Source organism: Clarias gariepinus, chromosome 23 (genome assembly GCF_024256425.1).
Source record: "Clarias gariepinus isolate MV-2021 ecotype Netherlands chromosome 23, CGAR_prim_01v2, whole genome shotgun sequence".
Lineage (NCBI taxonomy): Eukaryota > Metazoa > Chordata > Actinopteri > Siluriformes > Clariidae > Clarias > Clarias gariepinus.
Genome location: NC_071122.1, coordinates 6,716,294 through 6,738,873, shown reverse-complemented (window position 1 = coordinate 6,738,873; position 22,580 = coordinate 6,716,294). Strand labels below are relative to the sequence as shown.

The window sequence follows — 22,580 nt, the reverse complement described above, 5'->3', positions numbered from 1 at the left end:
ACTGTCGATGCATATCGCCTTTTAAACCAACGCACGAGCGCGCAATAATCCTAGACAACTCAATCCAGCTATTCTAATCATCAACAACAGGTGAGCTCAAAGAACCAACTTAGCCGGATCGTAATTAGCACGATGATCTCATCTTAGATGTGTCAATTCATCTCGGATGTGTCAAGCGACGTACGAAGAACGGACCTCTGTTGAATGAAATTAAACATTAGTAAAATAAATAAATAAATAAATAAATAAATAGCTAGTGGTGTCACATGTGCTACCCAGACACACCACCATTTTGGAAATAATGTCATGGGTACACAAATTCACAAAGATTTTTTAGAGGATGTTTATGAGATGGAACTAAATAAGGAAAAAGTTGGATCTATCTATCTATCTACCTATAAAGACACACACACAAACACACAATACAAACACCTTACTCTGAAAAAGGGGTGTGGTCACTAATTAATAGTTTAAAAAGTAGGGGGAAATTGTTGACATTTCTTTTCAAACTAAACTTAAAAATCCCACAGGCATTACACATTTTAATGCAAAGTAAAAAATCACTATTTTTTTGTATGTATTAAACAACCTGCACAATCAAGCCTATAAAAACAAGCTGACTCTAATTACCCTGACGAGCCTGCAGAATGATGGAAGGAGACTGCAGCAGATCTGGTAAAATAACACGCCTCAGCACCTTGATATAATGCTCTTTTTCTACCGTATGATGGAGGATGCAAAACTTATTAAAATCTCTTTTCCATTTAGAGTCAGCTAAAAGCTATGGGCACATTCGTTTATCAGAATTGGATCAGGGTTTCCTCACAGATTGCAGCCTGTCTGCTGTGTCCACTGAAGGATCACTCAAAGCACCTAAAAGCATTGTGATTGAGTATGCCGAACCCAATTTAACCCTTATTGCTTCCTGTAACCGATTTTCTAGTGTTTTATCTCCTTTGAATCCTTCATCTAAGATGTCCCTCCTGTCCCCAACCATCACAACCCATTCTGCTGGCATGAGCAGTCACCTGGAGGGTAAGTCCTCTACCCCTTACGAGAGAATGACCTTCCAGAAACCAGTCCTGGCCAACTCTTTAGATCTTTCCTCCATTGACCTGACCACCTCTCACCCTTCATGGGAAGTCTCACTCATCAAACCTAACATGGAGAGCCCCAAGCTGTGTTTGGATTCCAGTAAAGTTGAGTTCATATGGAGTCCAAGTTACCAAGCTACACCTCCAACGCTGGCGGAGATTTCCTCACTGATCTGGTCTGGGACGCCGGAGGGTCCAAGGTCATGCAGGGAATTTACCTTTCAGGATTCAAACCTGCGACATGCTGTGCTTGAGCTGACTGACGAGCAGCAGAAGAGTTTGTCCAAAAATTTGGCTATGTAGCTGTGCATGCTTGTATTAGGTAAGATCTAAACTTGTACACTGAAAGAACTATATATTAACTAAATATTAAATATTTCTTATTTTCTAACTCTTTACTTGATTGTTTTTCAGGCTGTATGTGGTGACATGAGTTAAGAATTATTGTAACACTGTATATATTTTTATAATTTGCACTTTTGAAATAAAGTTATGGTATTTATATTAATGACTCATATCAATGACTCATGCTCACTTAAAAGAATTGTAGAAAATGCTTTATTTAAAATATTTTATAAGCAATTCAATACAGCAAGTTTCAGATAAAATGGATACAGATGTGCTGCTTATGGGTCTCTAAGAATGGGTGCAAACATGGATATGATCTGAAGGACCAGTGAAAGGAGTAGTGTTATACTTAATCATGTTTCCTCCACAGTATTGCTAAATTCTTATATGTAATTGGTTAGAAATTGTTTACCCATTTTACTCATTAGTACCAGATGATAAATTTAAATCAACAATCAAATGTTCAGGGAAGGACAAAACTCTGGATCCAAGGTGGCTTTGAAACTGGGGACTAGGGCCCAATTGTTGAAATGTTAACTTTGAATCAAAATGATGCAGATTTGGAGATCCCATGGTTTGCTCTCTAGGATCAGGTGATCTGTCCTAATTTTGTGCTGTTTTTTTAAATCATTGGATGGGATCCAGATACAAACATTAACACAAGAAATATAATTACCAGTGCTCTAAATGGGACAACATATCATAACGCAGACTTAAGATACTATGTGAAAATTTTAATAACCTGTGTGTTGAATAAGTTAAATGGGACAATATAACAAAAAAGCCCCCTCCCCAATTCTTTAAAACACTTGTGTATTATTCTGACCAACAACAAATAAATTAAGATCAAATTTAGCTTGGATTATAGTGTTTGTCTATATATAGGACCTGGTTTAAATCATAATCTAAATGGCATCTTGGACGAAATACAGTAAATACCATTCAAAGTTCACTCTCATTTGTGAAGAGATCAGCTTGTTGAAGCTCTGCTTTTAGTATGTGGATATCAAGTCTGGTTTTCTTTGTGTTAACCTACTAAAAAGTTTTAAATACTGAAGATTTGATCCACATCAAAACCTATGCTCTATTTTCTTTTCTTTTAAACGACAGGGCCTGGAAGATGAGACGGTCACCACTCGGCTGTTTTTATGCTCACATGAACTTGGGAGTCTCTCAAACCTAGCAATCATCTGTCCACAGAACAATTCGGTTATCTTAAGGACAACTTCCTTGTAGCTGGCGTACACCCATGCTCTCAATCTTAGCAACTGCCATAATTTCAACACATTTTTGGTGTGTGGATCAAGATTCGGGGCATCCTTATATTGTTCCTTTAGCAGCAACTCTAAGACATAGTGGATGCTCAAACAATTAAAATAATCTAATGACAAAAGATATATATAGGCATTTCTCGAGGGTGGTTTTGTGTTTAAAGATGTTTACAGTTTTAACAAAGAACAGTCACGTCTGTGCTTCAAGATAAATCCCATGTAGTTTTAAGTCAGTTTTTAGGACAGATCTGTTAAGTAGTGTCACTTTCTTTTATTCTTATTAAATTATTTGTGTAATTAGCACTGAACTTGCTTCATTATTTATACATTTACAAAACATACATGTTCTTTAATAAACCAAAATTGACAGTCAAACTGCTGTGGTATAAAAGGAATAAAACATAATTAACAATTGTATGGTGTGGTATTAACTTAGAATGTGTCTAGATGTTTATTACGCATAACTTATTTTTTTTTTAAAATAACTTTCTCATGATCGATGATATATGAAGAAAAAGGTAAGAACTAATTACATATAATAATTCCAGGAGTTGTTTGATGTAGAAAAAAAAGGTAAAAACAATGCAAAGTACTTTATAGCAAAATGAAGAATTAACGTTGATAAAAATCCTTTTCAGGATTAACATATTCAGTACCTGTAAATGTTGCTAATTAGTTCTGAAATATTTCCTTAATAGAGTTGCGGACACCTGCTCAGTTAAACATTCAACTACATGATGCTATTCGACCCTCGACTCTCCATCGCCCTCCAGCTTCCTGCTTCACAATGGAGAAAACCTTGTCTGTGCTGTGTCGATATCATGCTCCTGAAGGATCCAGACCAACATGTTAACTAATTATTGTTTTAAGAAAGTCATTTAAAGTGGGGTGAAACATATTCACCAGTACTGAGCGTACCTGATTCAGCTTTTTGAACTCCACCACCTGAAAAAAGATGTGCTCAAGGATGTGCTTTGCGTCTCGCTTTTCTTTATCCAGCTTTCGTGTGACTCCTAGGATGTCTCCGCATTTCCGTACGTAAAACTCGAGGTCGTCGTCGGTGCCTGAGCAACACACACAACATGTATGTTTATTTATAAATACATTTTTAGGACATCTATGGATGGTTTTTTTTTTTTTTTCGAGAAATGTGAACTTTTCTCTCTTAGTAAAGAATAGAACACTTAAGAGCATGCTGTAATCGTAAAAGAATCAACAACGTTGTAGTGTTAAAGCTTAAGTTGCTGTTTTCACCATAAAGTAGTTTTAATTTTCTCACAAGAACTTGCTACGAAGTGTTTAATTCCTCTTGCACTGAGGCTATTTGATAATGATTTCAAGTTTTACAAAATAAAAAAAAAAAAAAAACATCGTGTGGACATTTATCCATTTTAATGTTGTACAACATCCATGGAATGTGCGTATAAAACAAAACAAAAAAGGTTTGTCATGCGACTGAAGCCCTATTCGGACAGGACTTGTTTTACAGGGGGTCGTTAGAGAAATTTCTGTTTTACAGACGTACTTTGTGATTTTAATCTTGTCCGAATCTGCCATGTCTGTCATCTCTCAGACGACCTCTGTAAAAATTCCAGAGCAAATTACCTACTGTTTTTCAGCAACTCGGTGGTCCTTTGAGAAATCTAATCCCGTACGAATGCGAATGTCTGTGATTGCCGAAAATCTTTTTTCTAAAACGCGTTTCCTTTCTGTTTTGGTCAACGTGAACTACCGTACTATTTCTAGCTAACAATTTCAAGTTTGCGCACCAATAATGGATGTAGAATCCACGCATTCTGGACATGTGGTCTTGTGCAATGGCCACATGTAAAACAAAGACACTCCTACCCCCGTAATAAACATGGAGACGTTAGTCCCGTCCGAATGCATAAATGAAATAACAGACATCGACTGAAAAAAATTCTAACTCAAACATTGTTTGGAAAACTAGTGCCGTCTGAATAGGGCTTAGGTTTATTGTGATTCTCCATTGTTGGAAAGCTAAATAACTGTCTTAAAGGAATAATTCGTAAGACCTTCTTACACCTCGTCTGATTTAATTAAAGTCAATTTAACGCTGGAAAAAAACAAAAAGAAATAAAACAAAAAGTATTTTCTCACCCTTCTTACTTTGCAAGTTTATTTATGTTCATACCAAATATGACACGTGAGCACTTACATTTGTTCGACAACTGAGCGATTCGTACTTTCTCTGAAGAAAATGTCTCGTCAAGGTCAAAAAGGTCGAGCATCGGCGGGGGCAGGTCTCTAAAGGCCGGCTGGAAAACCTACACAGGATAAAATCACACCTGTCCTCAGAGCTTCAAACTGAACTGGACGTGCAAAAAAAAGTGTGTGCATAATGTCACCATTATCTAAGGAAAACCGCTTACAGCAGGCTGGAGGGGCGGCAGTGGCGTTTCAAACTGTGGTGTAATCAACTGCAGCGGCTCGTGCTTGACGTTCAGCTGCTTGTAGGCCCTAAGAAAGGGGCATGCAGGTCAACACCATGGGCCTGTAACATTCCGCTCGTATGTGAACAAAGCCAGGTGTGTGACCGACCTGATAACGCTCGGGAGAGAGTCTGTGGAGAGCTTGAAGAGAGACATGTCGAAAAGGGAGGTGAAGTCACGTGGAGTCTCGTCGCCTTCCTGTAGACACACTCGGAGTCTCTCAGATAGGTATCCTGTGTCTGGTAACATAATGTAATCTGTGATCTGTATAAAAAAAAAAAAGCTTTTATTTACCACTTTCTAGTACTGATCAGTGGATAAGTCTATAAGTCACTTTACTTATTAGAGACGCATGTAGCCATTTAACATTTGTGATGCGAGTCCTAAAACAACGAATGACATAAAAGTCGTCCAGGGTGAAAAGTAAAGTAGTATGTTAATATAATTGAAGTTTAATTCTCAATTATTAAAAATTATTAAAAAATGTACCCTAATAAAATGTACAGTTCTTCACACACGATAAATCAACAATAGTTCAACACTCTGCAATAACATTCTCTCAGCTATCCATCCATCCATCCATCCATCCATCTGAGTGAATCCAGTTTTTATTGGATCACCTGAGACAGACATCAGGTAAACAGGAATGCTATTCGGATCTCTCTTACCTCAGGATCTTCTGCATCTATTTGATTCAGGTGAATGCTGTCAGTGGTCAGCCATTGAAACACGACGTCCTGTACCGTGAGGAAATGTACATGAAATACTTATTTACAAAATCAAGAATCGCATAATAAATTATACAGCTGACTGAAGCTCACCATTATTTTACTGTTCTCTTCCTTGTCCAGGTACTGATCGCTGAACATGTGGCAGGAACCTAGCACTGCTAGCTTGCCTGCATTCTTCTTTTACACAAACACACAAATACAGCGGCTTTGTATGAATCAATTACACGAATAAGAATGTTGGTGACTCTAGACAAGAGGAGGTGCTTGCTAACCTCGCCTTTGGAGAAAGCAAGAACGGGTCTGTTGAGAGGAAAGCACACAGAACCGGTGGACAGAACTGCCACTGCAGGCTTCATAACACTTAGCGTAGCTCCGTACGGGTACACGAAGGTCAGAGCCCTGATTGTAACACAAACAGTCTTTACATTAGACGACAACGTCCTGAGTGATCACAACGTCCTGAGTGATCACAACGTCCTGAGTGATCACAACGTCCTTCCCTGATTAAATACAATTAAATCCTAAAAATTATGAAAGAAGATAGAAACATTAGTGTTGTCACATTAGGTAGACCAAATAATAGAATTTACAAGGATAAGTAAAAAATCATCCACGCTCTGGCTGTAAAATTTATTTTAATCAACTATTAAAAGAGACAAAAACACCATTTTTTCGACAACTCTCTTCTTTTTAAGTACACTTTGTCCATCTGTCTATCTTCTTTGTCTTTCGGCTGTTCCCTTTCAGGGGTCGCCACAGCGAATCATTTGCCTCCATCTAACCCTATCCTCTGCATCCTCTTCTCTTACACCAACCAACTTCATGTCCTCTCTCACTGCATCCATAAATCTCTTTGGTCTTCCTCTAGACCTCCTGCCTGGCAGTTCCAACCTCAGCATCCTTCTACCAATATATTCACAATCTCTCCTCTGAACATGTCCAAACCACCTCAATCTGGCCTCTCTGACTTTATCTCCAAAACATCTAACATGGGTTGTCCCTCTGATAAACTCATTCTTGATCCTATCCATCCTTGTCACTCCCAAGGACAACCTCAACATCTTCAGCTCTGCTACCTCCAACTCTGCCTCCTGTCTTTTCTTCAGTGCCACTGTCTCTAAGCCGTAGAGCATAGCTGGTCTTACCACTGTCCTGTACACCTTTCCTTTCCTTTCCTTTTATTCTCGCTGTCTATAAGCTTTTGTATTCCCTCAATAAAAATGTTTTAGGCTGAGCTGCGAGCCACAAATGCAGTGATGTCTTCACATCTTTATCAAAATTTTATCTTTTGTCCTCGTAATGTTGATTTTAGAGGACCAAACCGGTGAAAGTCCCATAGAGTAAGATCAGGACTATAGGAATGTTAATAGTGTGGGCAGAAATATGTGGACAAGCATCATCACGCAAGATCACAAGGCCCTTGAAAAGCAGTCGTCTGCATTTAATCCAAGGCTTCAGCTCTGCAATAAACATCTCATTGTAACGGGCACTGCGGATTGTTCGCCCTTTTACTCAAAATGTTACAATGATGGCCCTTGAGAATTCAAGAAAATTGTAAGTAACAACTTTTTTTTAGTCGACGATTGAGGATGTTGCTGTTCCATACTCTGCCGTTTACAAATTAACTGTTGCAATGCGTTCACATCTGCATAGCAGTGACTGGGAAGACAGCAGCCCTGAATGGAATGCTGACTAGATGCAGCCAACTGAAACTTTAATGTTACCAGAGTGCAGATAATTTCTGACTCACTTTCATATTTCCAATATGTAATAAACAACATATTTTGTACATATCACACATTTTGTGTAATATGTGTCTAAAATGACCAAAAGACGTATGGCCTGTATGTTAAACCTATAGCTCGAAATGTCAGTGTGTGTGTGTGTGTGTTTGTGTGTGTACACACTTCCATATACCTTGTAACGTTACTTTAGCTGCTTTTAAAACACACATTTTATTTATCTTTAAAACTTTTATTCAAAATGTCATTACATCTAAATGTATACTTACCTAAAGTCTTCAAAACTAGACTGTCTAGTCTATAAAACTGCATCACATGTTTTTAAAAAAAATTATTTAATGAAAACAAACAGTATGCAAGTAGTGAGTAAGCAAGGACTTACTGTGTATTATTACCCGGGCTTTCATCATCGATGACCCCTGTTATGGCTTTCCCAGCTGCACGGCTGATCTCCCTGCAATAGACGATACACACATTAGCATTCCTTACACCTGATGACTCTGCAGTCAGTGAGTTTCTTTTTAAACAATGAGAAGTAAATGACCTGTTAAGAACCCCGTTAGACACGAGCGCTTCTTTCGGATGGAAGTACTTGTAGTAAACGTTTCTCACAACGGCATCTGGAAAAGTGAAACAACAGCAATCACACCGTCACCTCCAAGGACGTAAAAAAATTGTTGAGTTGCTGGTGCGTTTGCTGTCGCTCACCATTGTTCACCATGACCCCAAACTCCTCCAGGAGGAAGTTGATATTAGTGTCGTATTTTACTTCTCCTCCTTCTCCGAGCATCGCGAGAATGTTCCCACCACCTTCGAGGTACTGCTTCAGGACTTTCAGCTGAAAAAGGCATATTAAAGGAATTTTTTTTTTTACATTTACAGCCTGCTGCTGCCCCTGAGGCAAACTGCAGTTACACTTCCAACAGAGAAAAGCTATCTAATCATGACATACCTTTGAGGCAAACGAGGCAGAACCTTTTAATCTTTTCTCGGTTTAAGCTTCAATGTAATATTTCTAGAGATAGAACAATATATACTGGGTCCAAATATACAGTTTAACAGTTGTTACCTATGCCCCTTTTTTAAACCTCGAATTGAATTATGGCAGCAATGTGTAGTATTATGTTTATACTTGTGTTTATACATGTGTGTATCTATCTATCTATCTATCTATCTATATATATATATATATATATATATATATATATATATATATATATACACTGTACTGTATCTGTTCAGAGAGTGTGTGTGTGTGTGTGGTGCTCCGCATTCATCCAGACTGTAATTGTATAAACTCAATCCAACCTCATGCACAGTGAAAGATCTAGCAACTCATCGGAATATGTGTGTACTGAAAAAGAGTGCGTGAGTAAGTGTGATTGGAGAAGTGAGTGCCCTCCAGGGAGCTTAGGGACTTTTACACCCGCACCATAGAAAGCATTCTAACGGGAAACATCGCAACGTGGAGGACAGAAGAGCTCTTTAGAGGGTGGTGTGATTAGCTGAGCGCATAATTCGCACCAAACTCCCTGACCTACACCCAATCTACAGCAAGCGGTGCAGGATCTAAGCCAGGAAGTTTGTGAAGGACCTCAGACACCCTAATAATTGACTGTTTTCTCTGTTGCAGTCAGGTAAGCGCTTCTGCTCCCTGAAGGCCAACACAGAGAGACCAAGGAGGAGCTTCTTCCCGCAGGCAATACAGTCTCTCAATCAGAACACTACACAGGACTAAACCATTTTTCCACATTGCAAATTTGCACACATCCTGGACATTTCTATTTCATTTTTACACTTTGCACATTTATGGACATTGCATCTACACATTCATGCATGGTTGCACACTCCGCAGACATTTCTATTTAAATTCTATTTCAATTTCCACAATTAAAGTTTTCTTTATTTTCTATATTTGTACAGCTAAGTTTTTAAATATTTTATATTTTGTTCTTATCTTCTATAGGTATATTTTCTATAGCTAAAGTTTTTTTTTCTTTTTTATTCCATAATTTATTTCTTATTGAATGATGATTTTAAGGTCACGGGCAGTCGCATAAGCACTTTACTGCATATTGTATTGTGTATCTGCCAAATAAAATTAGCATTTGAATTTAAAATGACATGCAGGTAGAACAAACAGCTGTTTTACCTCAGCTTCTGTGAACTTTTCTCGAGGACCTGCAGTGATCCACAGCTTTACACCGTGCAGTTTCTCAGCTGTAATCTCCTCTTTGATTCTGATGAGACAACAAACAAAGCAAGACTGGCTTTCATCAGTTATCTTACACAGAAGCAGTGTGTATGTGTATGTATGTGAGGGTGTGTGAGTGTATGTAAATAACTTAGAGACACAAAATCATCTCTGTGTTGTTTGTAAACAAAAGTGCACGAATTTGTGAAAAGTACTAGTACCCCTGAATCTTCCATTGCGCTCTCAGTCTCTTCTGAAGACTCTTGTATCCAGTGTTTGCAGTAAACACCTCTCTTTTGGAAGAATTAAACACGACTATATTCCGCTGCTCTTTATCCATCTTGGGTTTAAGGGCTGTTTCTTTTAAATTCTAAATTCTAAATTCTGACCAAAAGAACGTAAAACATACTTAGCAAAATTTATCCAGAGGTAAACAATGCAGTGTTTGCAAAAATAATAATAAACAATCCCATAACGCTGTATAAACTACAAGACGTTGATGATGTTAACTGTTAATCATAGCAAGCTAGCTTATGCTAACATGCTAACACTTGCGTGTTAGCATCATCGCTACGAAAACAACGGAAAAAAATCTCGAAGCTATAATATAAATTTAAAAAAATGTAAATATAATCCGGATATTTACACATATATTTTATGCACCACCTGTAAAACTGCAAATTTTTTACATTTGCTTTTAAACCGATACTTCGGCTTTTAGCATGCCTCCGAGGTATCCCGTCCGTTGCCCGTGATGCATTATGGGTAAACAACGGTAACCATAGGGACGCATACCATAGCAACAACTACAGCATGATCATTATTACCAATAAATATATGACTATAAATAGATCCAATACATATCCATACAGACCCTTTATTAAAATAGGGCTTAAGCATGACAATAGTATAGATTTTAATTTAAACCAAGTTTTCTTAACTTCAGCTAAGTCAGCAGTTTCAAAAAATATTGGCACCCCATATGGCTAATAGTTGCATTGTACTGTACACTACTCGTGGTTTGGTGCTAATATTCTATAAAGGAATACAAATTTTACAATTTAATTTATAAATCCTCATACATTTATAAATTGCTTTCTGACAGATGATGTGGTAATCACAAGGTGATAGTCTTCAAGAGCATCCTCTTGTATACATGGAACAAAACGTACATCTTTTTTAGGGACCCTCAGGACAATGAAAAGTACTGAAGGCGAAAAATCAAGACACATGGCTAGAGCTTCAGCATAAACAGTCACTGAGCCCTGATCAAGTGGCTTGTACTCTGATTAAATGGACCTTGATATATTTAAACTTAATTTTAACCAACACTTTATATCTAATTGAGGGCCATTACCCCCACACATCTTAACCCATCCCACTTAATTTATGGCAATTGCAAAGTTTAACCCCTCTTTAAACATTAAAGTATCATTGTACTCCAACATAAGCATCCCAACATTTAATCCATATACTGTGGAACATACAAGAATATCCTACCAAAAATGGAAAAAATCAAAATGTTTATTCAAATAAAATATTGCAGAATACCCAATACACCAGTTTAAAACAAAAACAGTGTGGGACTCTTACAAAAAAGCAACAAAAAGAATAGGCAGGGAAAAAAAAAAAAAAAAAAAAAATCAAAACAAGAACTTCAGTTTCTGTACAGCAATATACAGGCTAGTCCAAAAGTCCAGATCTATAGACATTTACTATTTAATATTACACGAAATTCAATTTTAGACCCCAGAGGGCTTTGATAATGCCAACAAGACATTACTGAATCCTACACAGAATCAAGTTACTAATTATCCAGACTACTGCGCCAGCCTGTAAACAATTAACAAATTGCAAGTGACTTAAAGCTAAACTATTTCACAATACTCACATTTAAGCAGGCAAAATAAAACCCTTGTGTCTCAGAAAATTATTACACTTTAGACAAGCAAGAATTCTTTTTTTTTTTTTTTTTTTTTATTAAATCATGGGTGTAAAGGTTCTGCAGTCAGTATGACCACTGATGCAGGAACTGTATTTCCAAAAACACATTTGAAATTTCAGAAAGGGAAAAGGAAGAGAAGAGGGGAGAGAGAGAGGGGGGGACAAAAAACAAAAAAACAACTACAGAGAATTCATTTACAAATCTGGTACCCATTCAGTATTTACACTTCAGTCCTCAAGTTCTCATGCAACGTCAAACATGTATGATCTGATCTAAACATGATGCATGTGCACCTTTATCAAGTGCCAACTTTCAGAACTACAAGATGGCACACAATTTATCTTTCAGACTCAGTCCTGCGAGGCAGATCTGGAGCGCGAGCGGGATTTGGACCGAGATGGAGAGCGAGATGGAGATCGCTTCATGGGCGATTTGGAGCGATTGCGTTCCTCATGTGGAGAAGGAGAACGGGAGGGGGATTTTTTGTCTCCATTCTCCATCGGTGACGCCGAGCGGCTGCGGGATTTCTTGCTCACAGACTTTTCTTTGGAGCGGCTACGAGAGCCGCGGTCAGATCGGGGCTTGGACTGGCTCTTTGAGCGTGACTTGCGACTTGCCGAGCGACTGTGTGACTTGCGGGAGCGAGATCGAGAACGGGACTTCTTGGAGCGGGATTTGGATGGAGACTTGGAATGGGACTTTCTCTTGGACCTGGAGTGGGAACGACGCTTGCTGTGGGATCGGGAGCTGATGGAGAGAAAAAAGTAATTTAGTCGTTTAGTAAATTTTTCTTCCTCATCTATCCATCTATAATTCTTACAGTATTAACCATCACTGTTGCACAGTGCTAGCTCTTAAACTAAAGCATTTCCTCATATGCTGATTCCTGACATGCCTTGTAGAGGAAAAAATTTTTTGTAAAACTTCCAACCTACAGAAATCCAAGTATTTTTCTTCACATCTGGAACTGTGCAGCTACACTCGTAGCAAAGCTAAACGCAACAGAATAGATCAACTACTGAAACAAATCAACTACCATAGAACCTCGGCTCATGCACGCAATTAGTTCCCAAGTTCTGCTCACAACCTGATTTGGTCGTAAACAGATTCAGCTTTTTTCCTCTTCCACAGGAATACATAAGTAAAAAGAGAATGAATCCGTCTTTATCATACGAACTCATATACATATATACATGTATACACTGACAAGGTTACCAACAGAGGGTCCACTGTACTTCCATGCTCTTTATAATTTAGTTTTGTACCATACAGCATCAGCTTCTTTAACCTTGACACAGCTACATTTTATATAACTTTTAAGGCATACATTAACTCTTACCGAGAGCGAGACCTTGAGTGGCTTCTTGAGCTCCTGCTCCTACGGCTTCTGCTGCGAGAACGGCGTCTGCTGCGGGACCTGATTTAAAAATAAAATTCACTGCAATCAATGTTTGCTTAAATAATAAAAAAATAATAAATTGTCTTTGTATCAGATGTCTAACCTGGACCTGCTGCCCGAGTATGAGCGACGCCGTTTGGGTTTATCCTCCACCAGACGGATTTTCCTCCCATTGATGTCAGTACCATCCAACTTGTCCAGGGCCCTCTTCATATCCGAGTAGGAGCGAAACTCGATCACACCTTCGTTTGTCCGTTCCTTGTGGGCGTCGGCGTAAGTGACCTCACCAGCCTGACGCATGAAGTCCTGAACAGTTGCATAGGAAAGTATAATTATAAAATCAGCTTTATTTAGACAGCCAAGTCTCCAGAGAGCACCTGTTGACTTAAGGGTGTAACAAGAGAAAACCAGTTCTATGCAGTGTTTACCTTGAGGTCCTGCCAGCTGCAGCGACTGGACAAGTTCTCCACAATCAGTCGGTATTCTGTGCGGACAGGTGGCCCATATTTGTCTCTGCCTGAGCGGCTCCTGCTGCTATAACCACTACTACCTTTAGACACAAAGTGAAGAGAAGAACAGTCAAAAGGTGGAGAATAATCAACTGAGAGTTTAGGGCAAAATCACTCACTAAACTCAAATTCAACAAGTCTGAGCTTTCTGTTGGACACCTTGACGCAGTTTACCTCAGCCCCAGATATTCTGAAGGGACTTAAAAATAAATAAATAAAGAACAAATAAGGAAATGTAGGCAGAGATTAAGAGACCAAATTACTATTTAACAACAAACTTTTTTTTAACTTGATTTTCTGATTTGGAACCCACGAGATGACCTACAAGACCCCAGTGTTTGAAGAACATGATCTAAAATTGCATGACTATTATATACTAAAATGATCATCAAGGCACTGTTAAGACTTAGTTATATTTTAACTCTGACTTTGTGAAACAATTAAGTCTGAGGCATCCTCCTGGGTTCCAGCTCCCCATATTTAAAGTCATGTAGTCTACACTCTTGAAAGAAATAAAAATGGGAAAAAAATAAATTAAACAAATAAATAACCAGGACTAAGACGAGCAATACCTTTCCTATTGACCGCACAGAGCAACGGAAGCCCACTGCTCCTTTTTTTGCTTAAGACTAGATGACTGCTACATTTTTTACCCATAAAAACCTCTCCAATATTTCGTCATACATAAAAACCAATGGGTTTCCTCACCATCACCCTGGTCTATTGGCAAAAGGCTGCTGTCATCATGGCTTCCGGTTAGGTCAGCCAAGGGTCAAAGGGCAAAGGTCACACACACATTGTAAGGTGAAAGCCAAGGCCAAACGGGACAGGCAGTCATCTTAGCCTCAATGGACTCGGACTCAGCCCGCACTGGACTCTTTCAAATTGAAACATCAAGGACTTGTTAATGTTGATTTCAAACGCACACACACAGCATGATCACACGGCACAACATCTGTTTACATGTCAGCGAGGCAGTGGTTCTTTTTTATTCTTTTCTTTTTCTTGCAGATGCATATGAAAAATTTGAGACTTTGCAAAGACCTTGCCCATCGTCTGACATGTAAACACTGTTGCGATGCCAAATCTAATTTAAAACTAGCTTTTGTTTTGTGAAAGACTTCAATTGAAAAATAAAATAATAAAAAGTCTTATCCTTTCCTAGGTAAGGCCAACTGCATAATTAAACAAATTACACATTTAAACTGAACAGGCCAATTGTTGATAAATCAAAAATAATCCCGCCGTCATCATCTCTGGCCTGGTTTTGCTGTGTGCGCCAGTAAGAAAACTTCAGCAGCACAAATCCTCTCCAAGACTCCCACAACAGCTGGACAACTACCGAGACTGAGGGAAGCAAGGGGCTGCATTTCGTCATCCCTTCCACGAGACACCTGGGAATAAACATGTTTCATAATATCATCTTTAAGAGACTGGACTTACTGCGCCCAGAACCCCAACCCCCACCATATCCATCCCGGTCTCGACGGGGGCCCCTGGCATGCTCGACCACCACACGCTCGCCACATAGCTCCTTCCCGTTCAGCTCATATACAGCGTCATCAGCATCACGGGTATCCTCAAACTCCACAAAACCATACCTGGGAAAAAACAAACAAATGAAAAAAACATTAAACAGTTGACAAATTTATTTATAATGCATGCTCCTCCTTCCACATAAATACCTCCAATGCATTTGAACAAAAACCCAACAGTATTACTACTATAGTAGTCTAACCTGGTCATAATCTAAAAAAGGTTTAAGTAAAATCTATTACATCACTAACTGTAAAGTTAACTGTCGATAACTATCTGTCTGACAAAAAAAAACTCTCAAGGTTTTGCCTCGATTCATAATGATAGCACAGCTGTAAACTCGCATGCGCGAAAGTAGTAGGAGAGCCCTCTCGCGATAACTCGTGAATCCCGTTACTCGCGCATTACATCACAGTTATTAAGGCACAAACCATGTTTACAAAAAACGATTTCAGACCAAAAAAAAGGAAAGAAAGCTTTTACAATAACTCACAATAATAATAATAACTAAGCAATAATGACGTTCAGAAATACCCAGAACTCCGTATGGATTTACTTATAAAATACTAAATTCGGGCCTAAGATCCCGCGAGCGTGCAGCCAACCTAACAGTCGACACTCGCGTGCATAGTACAGCGGAGTTATATTTAGCTTGATGTATATTAACATACTATTGTAATACATTTGTATTCAATTTATATAAAAAACAATTAGTTGGTAAAGTCACAAATATGCTAAGGCAAATCAGGTAACAAGCTAGACGGCATTGTTTTCCAGCGACTCCGCCATTTTGTCCACGCGGCACGACGTAGACAAAACCAACTGTAATATCTTCTCGAATATTCTGTGAGCGACTTTCCGCACTCGTTAACTATTCACCGCTGTTTACTCATCGTACAGTTTTATTCCAAGTAAACACGTTTACCATGAACACAACGAATAAAAATGGCGCCTCGCCTGCTCACCCGTTTTTCAGGTCGATTTCCAGCAGTTTGCCATAGCCGCTGAAGAACCTCTGGATGTCCTTTTCACGGACATGATAGCTCAGCCTGCCTACGTATACACGAGGCATTCTTAAACTTTTCCTGTAGAGTTAAATTAATAAACCTTATAAAATGCGAACTTTTTTCCTCGCTCGCCTTCACCCTCCACTACAGTTTTCCAACGCCTCCGTGAGGATATCGCGGGCTCCCTCCATGCGTTATTTATACCAGCAGTGGCGTCACGAGCAGCGATGACGACATTTCCTGTTGCCCGAGGACCGCTTGTAGAATTAAATTGTTTTTACAGTAATGTGTAAACTATTTGTGTAATATATTATACTTTTTTCATTCCACCAAAGTCAAGATTTCATTATATAATTATAAACACCAAGCAATATGTATAGTATTCTTACTTTAGATTCACCAAACATGCCTGTGTGCGCGCGCGCACATAAGTTTGATCTCTAATTGATTAAATCTTTGTGGATATATGACTATCACATTCAAACAAAGTTACAAGCACAGCAGTCTATAAAACGTCTCTGTATAATGAAGCATTTTAATTCCAATTTACTGCAACTAATAGACATCAATCTGTTCCAGCATGACAAGACTCAAATGCACAAAGCAAGCTGTGTTTTAAGTTTGGACCAAAATAACTCATGGGTCCTGTACAGTCCACAAGCTGAAAATCTAGTGCAAACACAAAACTCACATTTTATCCGGGCTTGGGACGGCATTGTATTCAGTGGCTGGGAAAAAAACTCAGAAGCAGGAGGCCACCAACACCTCTCGGAAGATTAGTGCTTAGTATAAAAACTCATTTTAGAATCTACATGTGGACATGACATAAGATGATGATGGGTTGGTGTCCATAAGAACAAACATTCTGGGAATCTAGTATGATAAAATCTTTAAAAGCAAAGCTTGACACTAGAGATCAGAGATACTCTGTTCAGAAAATTAAACATTTTATTCATTAAGTGCAAACATTCATTTATTCATACAAAAAAAAAATTCATATTACATGTGCACATGGATTTATACACATTAAGAGTTACATTTATATTCATTGGTGTAAAGGAATACTGTGCATGTTAAATTATGTTAGATCCATAATCAGCTTAGCAATTAACCCAAGGTGGGTAAAGTAAGCAAGGAATAAAACACACTGGGGTGTGCCATTTTTAGGAAAATAAGCAACAATACACATCCTAAAGTATTTTATTTTCCTTCTTTCACGAAACACTGCCAGCTTTTTTGTTGTGGATGTCGACAAAAAAAAATTAAGTCTGGTCATCAATTATGCTCTAGTCAGTCATTCACTTAGTGAATTTTTCTCTTCCTGACATGATACTGAGAATCTGTGAACTCTTACAGCTTTCCCCTTAGTGTAACAAAGCTCTGACATTCAAGACTCCTTCTACAAATGTTAACTGTCTCCTCACAGAAAAACGGACTCATTTTGATAATTATTGAAATTGTAAGCTGTGACTATAGAAATGTGAATGTTAGACCAAGCACGATCTTGTAAATTTGTGATATGAATCTGGAAATGGAACAACTATTTAGTATTCTGAGCAGTTAGACTAAAATAATCAACAATGCTCAAGAGTAAACCTAATTAATTACAAATTCAGTTAACACTTGAACACAAATAAATTAAAACAAACTAAAACCTTCATCAGCTCATTCCAGGTCGTGTCTTACCAGACACGTAATCTTTTGATAGACAGTCAAAGGTCACTGCTAAAACAATGCCGCAGGCACAAAAGACACCACTCCCATTTCCATTCAACAAACTGATCACACAATGCCTTAATGTTTTCAGCCAGCATCCTGCGAACAGTCCATCGTGAGCCATCCTTACAGCTCATTGTGGTTGTGCAAATCTATGTTAATTACCATTAATCACTGCAAGCACATGATTAGTCTGGACAGATTTACATTTAGGCATTTGGCAGACGCTCTTATCCAGAGCGACTTACAAAAAGTGCTTTAAAGTTTCCGTCATTGGATAGATACTTACACTTAGTTACTAGGTTACTAACCAACAGTTGGGAAAGGCTTTTTTTTACTAGGGGTGCATTAGTCCAAGTACTAAAGATGCATTTAAAGAGCTTGAAGAATTACAACTGCTGCACACAAATTGATCTACAGGTTACTCCGTGTCATATCTTTCACTCGTAAGACTCCTTCTTGTGCACAGGAAGCTGCCAGGAGTCCATCTTGTCTCCACAAGCGGCCTTGCACCAAGCCTCTGCTTCCTCCTGGAGAAAAGCAAAATGAAGAAAATGTTCATCAAAAAATAAAAAACTTACAGATAAACATTATAGGATTGCAGTCTGCATGACAGTGCTGTTGCTCTCTATGCATTATTAATTTTCACCTAAAAAGAGAATATTTTTTTCTTTATAGAAGACTGTCCTAAGAGTGTTTAAATAACATTTCTTAATATTTAATGAAACTAAAGATTCTTAAATATCGAAAGCTGACAGAAAATAGAAAATATATGGTTTAGATATTCAGGTTATGAACCCAAAATTCTATTCGGTTTCTATTTATAATTTTTTATATAAATTTTTTATATTATATTAATGTAACAAATTTCAAAAAATATATCCAATATATCAAGGAAGCGGACAAATACCTTTTCTAAGCACTGTATTTAGATTAGGGCTGTGGGTAGTGCCAGAATTTGGACTAAACTCACTCTGATTCACAGTTAGGATGCTGTCTTGTCATTTTGAGGTCAGAGAGAAACTTGTGTTGTGTGCATGTGTGTGTGCGTGTGAGCTGTGGTAAGTCATTTCGCTTGAACACAGCTCATTTCTTTGTTTCTTTAAACAATAATTACAAGTCAGATGACCAGTTTCGGATTTCTGAAGATAAAGTCCAATATTCCACCCTAAACTTATTGCTCATTGAAGGAGCTGCTGTTCTTTGTGGTTTTAGTCATTTTTATAATCTAAATATGAACATGCACATTACTACAGACCTGCCCATGGACTTTCACATTCATACAGCATCCACTGATCTGCTCGGAATTTGTTATGGAACCACATGGTGTGATCGAGAGAGGCAACGAACTGAGTTCTGTAATTGGGGTATGGCAGCATTGTGGTGCCCAGGAATGCGTAGTCAGACACGTATGCGGCAACGCAGCAGTGCAGTTTCATGTCAGCCTCACCTGGAATAAAGGAAATAAAATTTACATACATCGTTAAAAGGTTCAGTATTAGGCAAATACAACTCTAGACAAACATCATCAAATAACACTTTTTTTTTTAACCACAGCAAAAAAACATTTGGGCAATACTGAGCACCCTTCCATGATTCAGTAACTTGTAGATCATAATTTATCAGTCACATTTTTTCAGGTCACATATTTTCAGGTTTGTTACTTATTCAGTCTCCTGATGATGATTAGCAGCACCTGGCTGCAATTTACCCTCTTAAATCCAGCAGTAAGGGGTACTTAGTACTTAAGTAGGGATACTTAATTGCCCACTAATGTTTTTTTTTCTGTTTGTTAATTAAATACAGTGGAATCTTGGGATTGCCACTTACCCGGTTTGTGAGTGTTCAAATTTTTTATATAATTTGAATTGAAAAATAAGCAAGTCTTGGAATTGTGGGTAATCGACTCCCCTGCTCAGTCTTAGTGCGCGTCTCTCACTGGTACAATTAACATCTGTGCACGTGTGTACTGTTTACTATAATACTGTGACCACACCTTCTCTTGCCTTTACACACACTCTAACTGAGACACTGCTCTGTCTTGATTATTTTCAAAGGTAAAGTGCAGGGTAATTTGTTTTATTTTTACTTTACAGTAATGATTCCGTTAGTGTGTGCGCGCACACGAGTGTTAGAAATGTTTATTATAAATTTTACCGATAAGGCAGCGTTTCTGTTTGTGTGTGTGTGTGTGTGAGAAAATCATCCCGCACAGTAGTCCTCCCCCCTCTCAAATAAGAGAGGAGGAAGGGTTTCACAAACGCACACATACACACATTTATTTTTATATTTTGTATTAATTATTTTTATGTATTTATTTTTTTGGGCTGTGAAATGAATAATCTGAGTTATCATTATTTTCCTATGGGGAAATTAGCTTTGATTTACATGATTTGATTTTCCCTTTGATTTGTGTTTTGATATACGAGCACGCTTCCGGAACAAATTATGCTCACAATCCAAGGTTCTATTTTAATTAACACAGTACATCCGGTATTGGACTTACCTATATGTCCTTTCGATCGTACCCAGAACAGTTTCTTTGGTTCCATGGGAAGACGTCCATAAAAATCAGATGGATTCACTGGCTTTACCTCGATGGGAACTTCATCAGCCAGGATCTTATTCAGCCCCTGCTTGGTGTTATCAGCTAGATTCGGGTTACTGTGAAACCAAACAGATAAACAGTTGATTACCGCATGATTTAATTAGGGGATGGGTAACGCATGTCCCCTTGTAATTCCTACCTGAGGTACTGCTGGATAAGTTCCTCAATGGTGAGCAGGGCGTCAGGTGGGGGAACACTTGGCATGGTGTACTGATGCTCTAAAGGACTGGGCTGCAGCTTGTGAAAGGACGCCTGGCATATCAGTATGGGCTGACCATGCTGGATGGCTTTCACTAGTCTCACACAAAAACTTTGACCATCTCGAGTCCGTTCCACCTGGTAAAGCACTGGAACCTTGGGGTCTCCTATAGTACAAGGTGAAGAACAGGCTAATAAAATCCATGAAGCACTTTTTATTTATTTATGGTTTTTACTTATGTTTGTTTACACGAAGAACAACCTAGAAACCACCACTCCCATTACTCAGAATTCTTTAGTATTTGGGAAGAATCTAAACTCTTAAACCTTTCCTGGAACTGAAAGAGATGTAATTGAATGCTAGGTTATTAATCTAAATTATTGTTTTAAATAGTCATAAAAATAATAAGTAATCAAAATGACCAATAAACCCATTCTGTGGGCTGAATTAAATTAGTTTTAACCTTGACCCAAGCGTTTGGTGTAAACTGAACAGTTCTCTTTACATTGAGGAGACAATCCATGGATGAAGTATGGTGATGGTAGTGTCATGATGCGAATTTTATAAGCAAGCTAGTCAGGGCTGTGAGGAAAAACAGTGAAGAAGAAAAAAAAAACAGAGCCTGTACTTACTAAGTGTCTCAGAGTAGGAAATGGCCAAAAAATTTGGTTTTGAAGTAGGAGTAAGAGCAATTTATCAACATTCTTAAAACCACTCCTACCCAAACTTAAAATTTGGAGAGGTCTGGAGGTGTCCTTACTTGTTAGGAGGAAAAAGGAAATGATGTACAGAACGATGCGCACACAGAGGAGAGATTTTTGGTAACAATGAGAGACACTGGGATTATAAAACATACTTTTGGACAAAAGTCGCGTGAGATCGCATGCAATTGGCTCATCAGAAACTAAGGTGATTATAACGCTAAGCAGTTTTTTTACGGCATGGCTATGAAAAGCCCTACATGACCGATAAGACTGATAAAGTCAATTCAGTGTATAATTTCATGTTCTTACCTGCCCGAACAAAGTAACAGTGGAGTGAATGAGCATACAGATCATCGTGGACGGATTTGGCAGCAGCCACCAGAGCCTGACCCACAATCTGACCACCAAACAGGCGTTGAGTTCGAGGAACCCAGTGATGCTTCCCTCTGTCCCAAACATGCAACACAATTAAGAATAATTACAAATAAAGCATCAGAAAGATTCAAAAGCTTCACATATAAAACAAGTTCTCAACCCTGGTTCTGGAGTATCTCCTGTCGTCCTGTACATCACTGCACTACACACATACACACCTGTACATTAAAACCGACAGGACCAGGGCACTGACCCTGACACAGGAAGTTGCTTTACTACCTTGTCCAACTACAGTCACGTTTTTGTGGGTAGTTTTTACCGGTAAAGGTCGATGTCGAGCTTCTCTAAATTCAGAACGCTGGTCACCAGGACGCTTCTGAGATCCGGAGACTGGTTATAAGTCGAAGAAACCTCCTCTCCTAGCACTTGTGACCCTGCACCGGTTTCCGCCATTTTGGATTGGAAAAAGTGGAGCCCTTCAAGCTCACGTGACGATTAAACCTTACTTCCAATTGGCTCCCATTAGAAAACGCGCGTTGTCATAGCGACGCCGCACGAGGGCAGCGCAGCTCTGTGAAAACAAAAATGGAGACTTGTGCCCGGAGACGCTGATAAACAGACTGTGTGTGTGTGTGTGTGACACACAGACTGGTTGACTGTTCAACATGTGCATGTGGCTTAAAGTCATGGGAATACATGTTCACTGATATAGGGTGATACAAGCTTTCTCAGAAAAATACACACACAAT

The 22,580-nt window shown here is 38.6% G+C and overlaps 4 protein-coding genes across 6 annotated transcripts; 1 reads left to right on the top strand and 3 right to left on the bottom strand.

The window, feature by feature from the left end:
* Nucleotides 1-580: 580 nt before the first annotated feature.
* On the top strand, nt 581-1,402 carry si:ch73-303b9.1 (uncharacterized). The gene is made up of 2 exons (XM_053484675.1): nt 581-675; nt 769-1,402. Exons 1-2 carry the CDS (start codon nt 648-650, stop codon nt 1,395-1,397), a joined length of 657 nt encoding a protein of 218 aa, XP_053340650.1. The 5' UTR covers nt 581-647; the 3' UTR covers nt 1,398-1,402.
* Nucleotides 1,403-3,259: 1,857 nt separating this feature from the next.
* ift52 (intraflagellar transport 52 homolog (Chlamydomonas)) lies at nt 3,260-10,589 on the bottom strand. 3 transcript variants are annotated; one of them, XM_053483576.1, is made up of 14 exons: nt 10,480-10,589; nt 10,055-10,210; nt 9,792-9,879; nt 8,348-8,477; nt 8,184-8,259; nt 8,022-8,093; nt 6,170-6,296; nt 5,988-6,074; nt 5,835-5,903; nt 5,276-5,430; nt 5,107-5,194; nt 4,893-5,001; nt 3,632-3,777; nt 3,260-3,540 (listed from the first exon to the last, which is right to left on the bottom strand). In XM_053483576.1, exons 2-14 carry the CDS (start codon nt 10,171-10,173, stop codon nt 3,496-3,498), a joined length of 1,311 nt encoding a protein of 436 aa, XP_053339551.1. In that variant the 5' UTR covers nt 10,174-10,210; nt 10,480-10,589; the 3' UTR covers nt 3,260-3,495. The 3 variants fall into 3 exon arrangements, with proteins under 3 accessions (XP_053339551.1, XP_053339555.1, XP_053339552.1); XM_053483580.1 differs by having other exon boundaries at nt 5,988-6,071; XM_053483577.1 differs by having other exon boundaries at nt 10,523-10,584.
* Nucleotides 10,590-11,467: 878 nt separating this feature from the next.
* Nucleotides 11,468-16,431, bottom strand: srsf6b (serine and arginine rich splicing factor 6b). The gene is made up of 6 exons (XM_053484187.1): nt 16,188-16,431; nt 15,130-15,287; nt 13,606-13,727; nt 13,281-13,483; nt 13,118-13,195; nt 11,468-12,525 (listed from the first exon to the last, which is right to left on the bottom strand). The coding sequence occupies exons 1-6, from the start codon at nt 16,292-16,294 to the stop codon at nt 12,129-12,131; spliced, it is 1,065 nt and encodes a 354-aa protein (XP_053340162.1). The 5' UTR covers nt 16,295-16,431; the 3' UTR covers nt 11,468-12,128.
* A 1,162-nt stretch (nt 16,432-17,593) lies between these two features.
* acot8 (acyl-CoA thioesterase 8) lies at nt 17,594-22,306 on the bottom strand. Its single transcript, XM_053483697.1, has 6 exons — nt 22,151-22,306; nt 21,766-21,902; nt 20,693-20,918; nt 20,452-20,609; nt 19,204-19,395; nt 17,594-18,475 (listed from the first exon to the last, which is right to left on the bottom strand). Exons 1-6 carry the CDS (start codon nt 22,282-22,284, stop codon nt 18,360-18,362), a joined length of 963 nt encoding a protein of 320 aa, XP_053339672.1. The 5' UTR covers nt 22,285-22,306; the 3' UTR covers nt 17,594-18,359.
* Nucleotides 22,307-22,580: the final 274 nt, after the last annotated feature.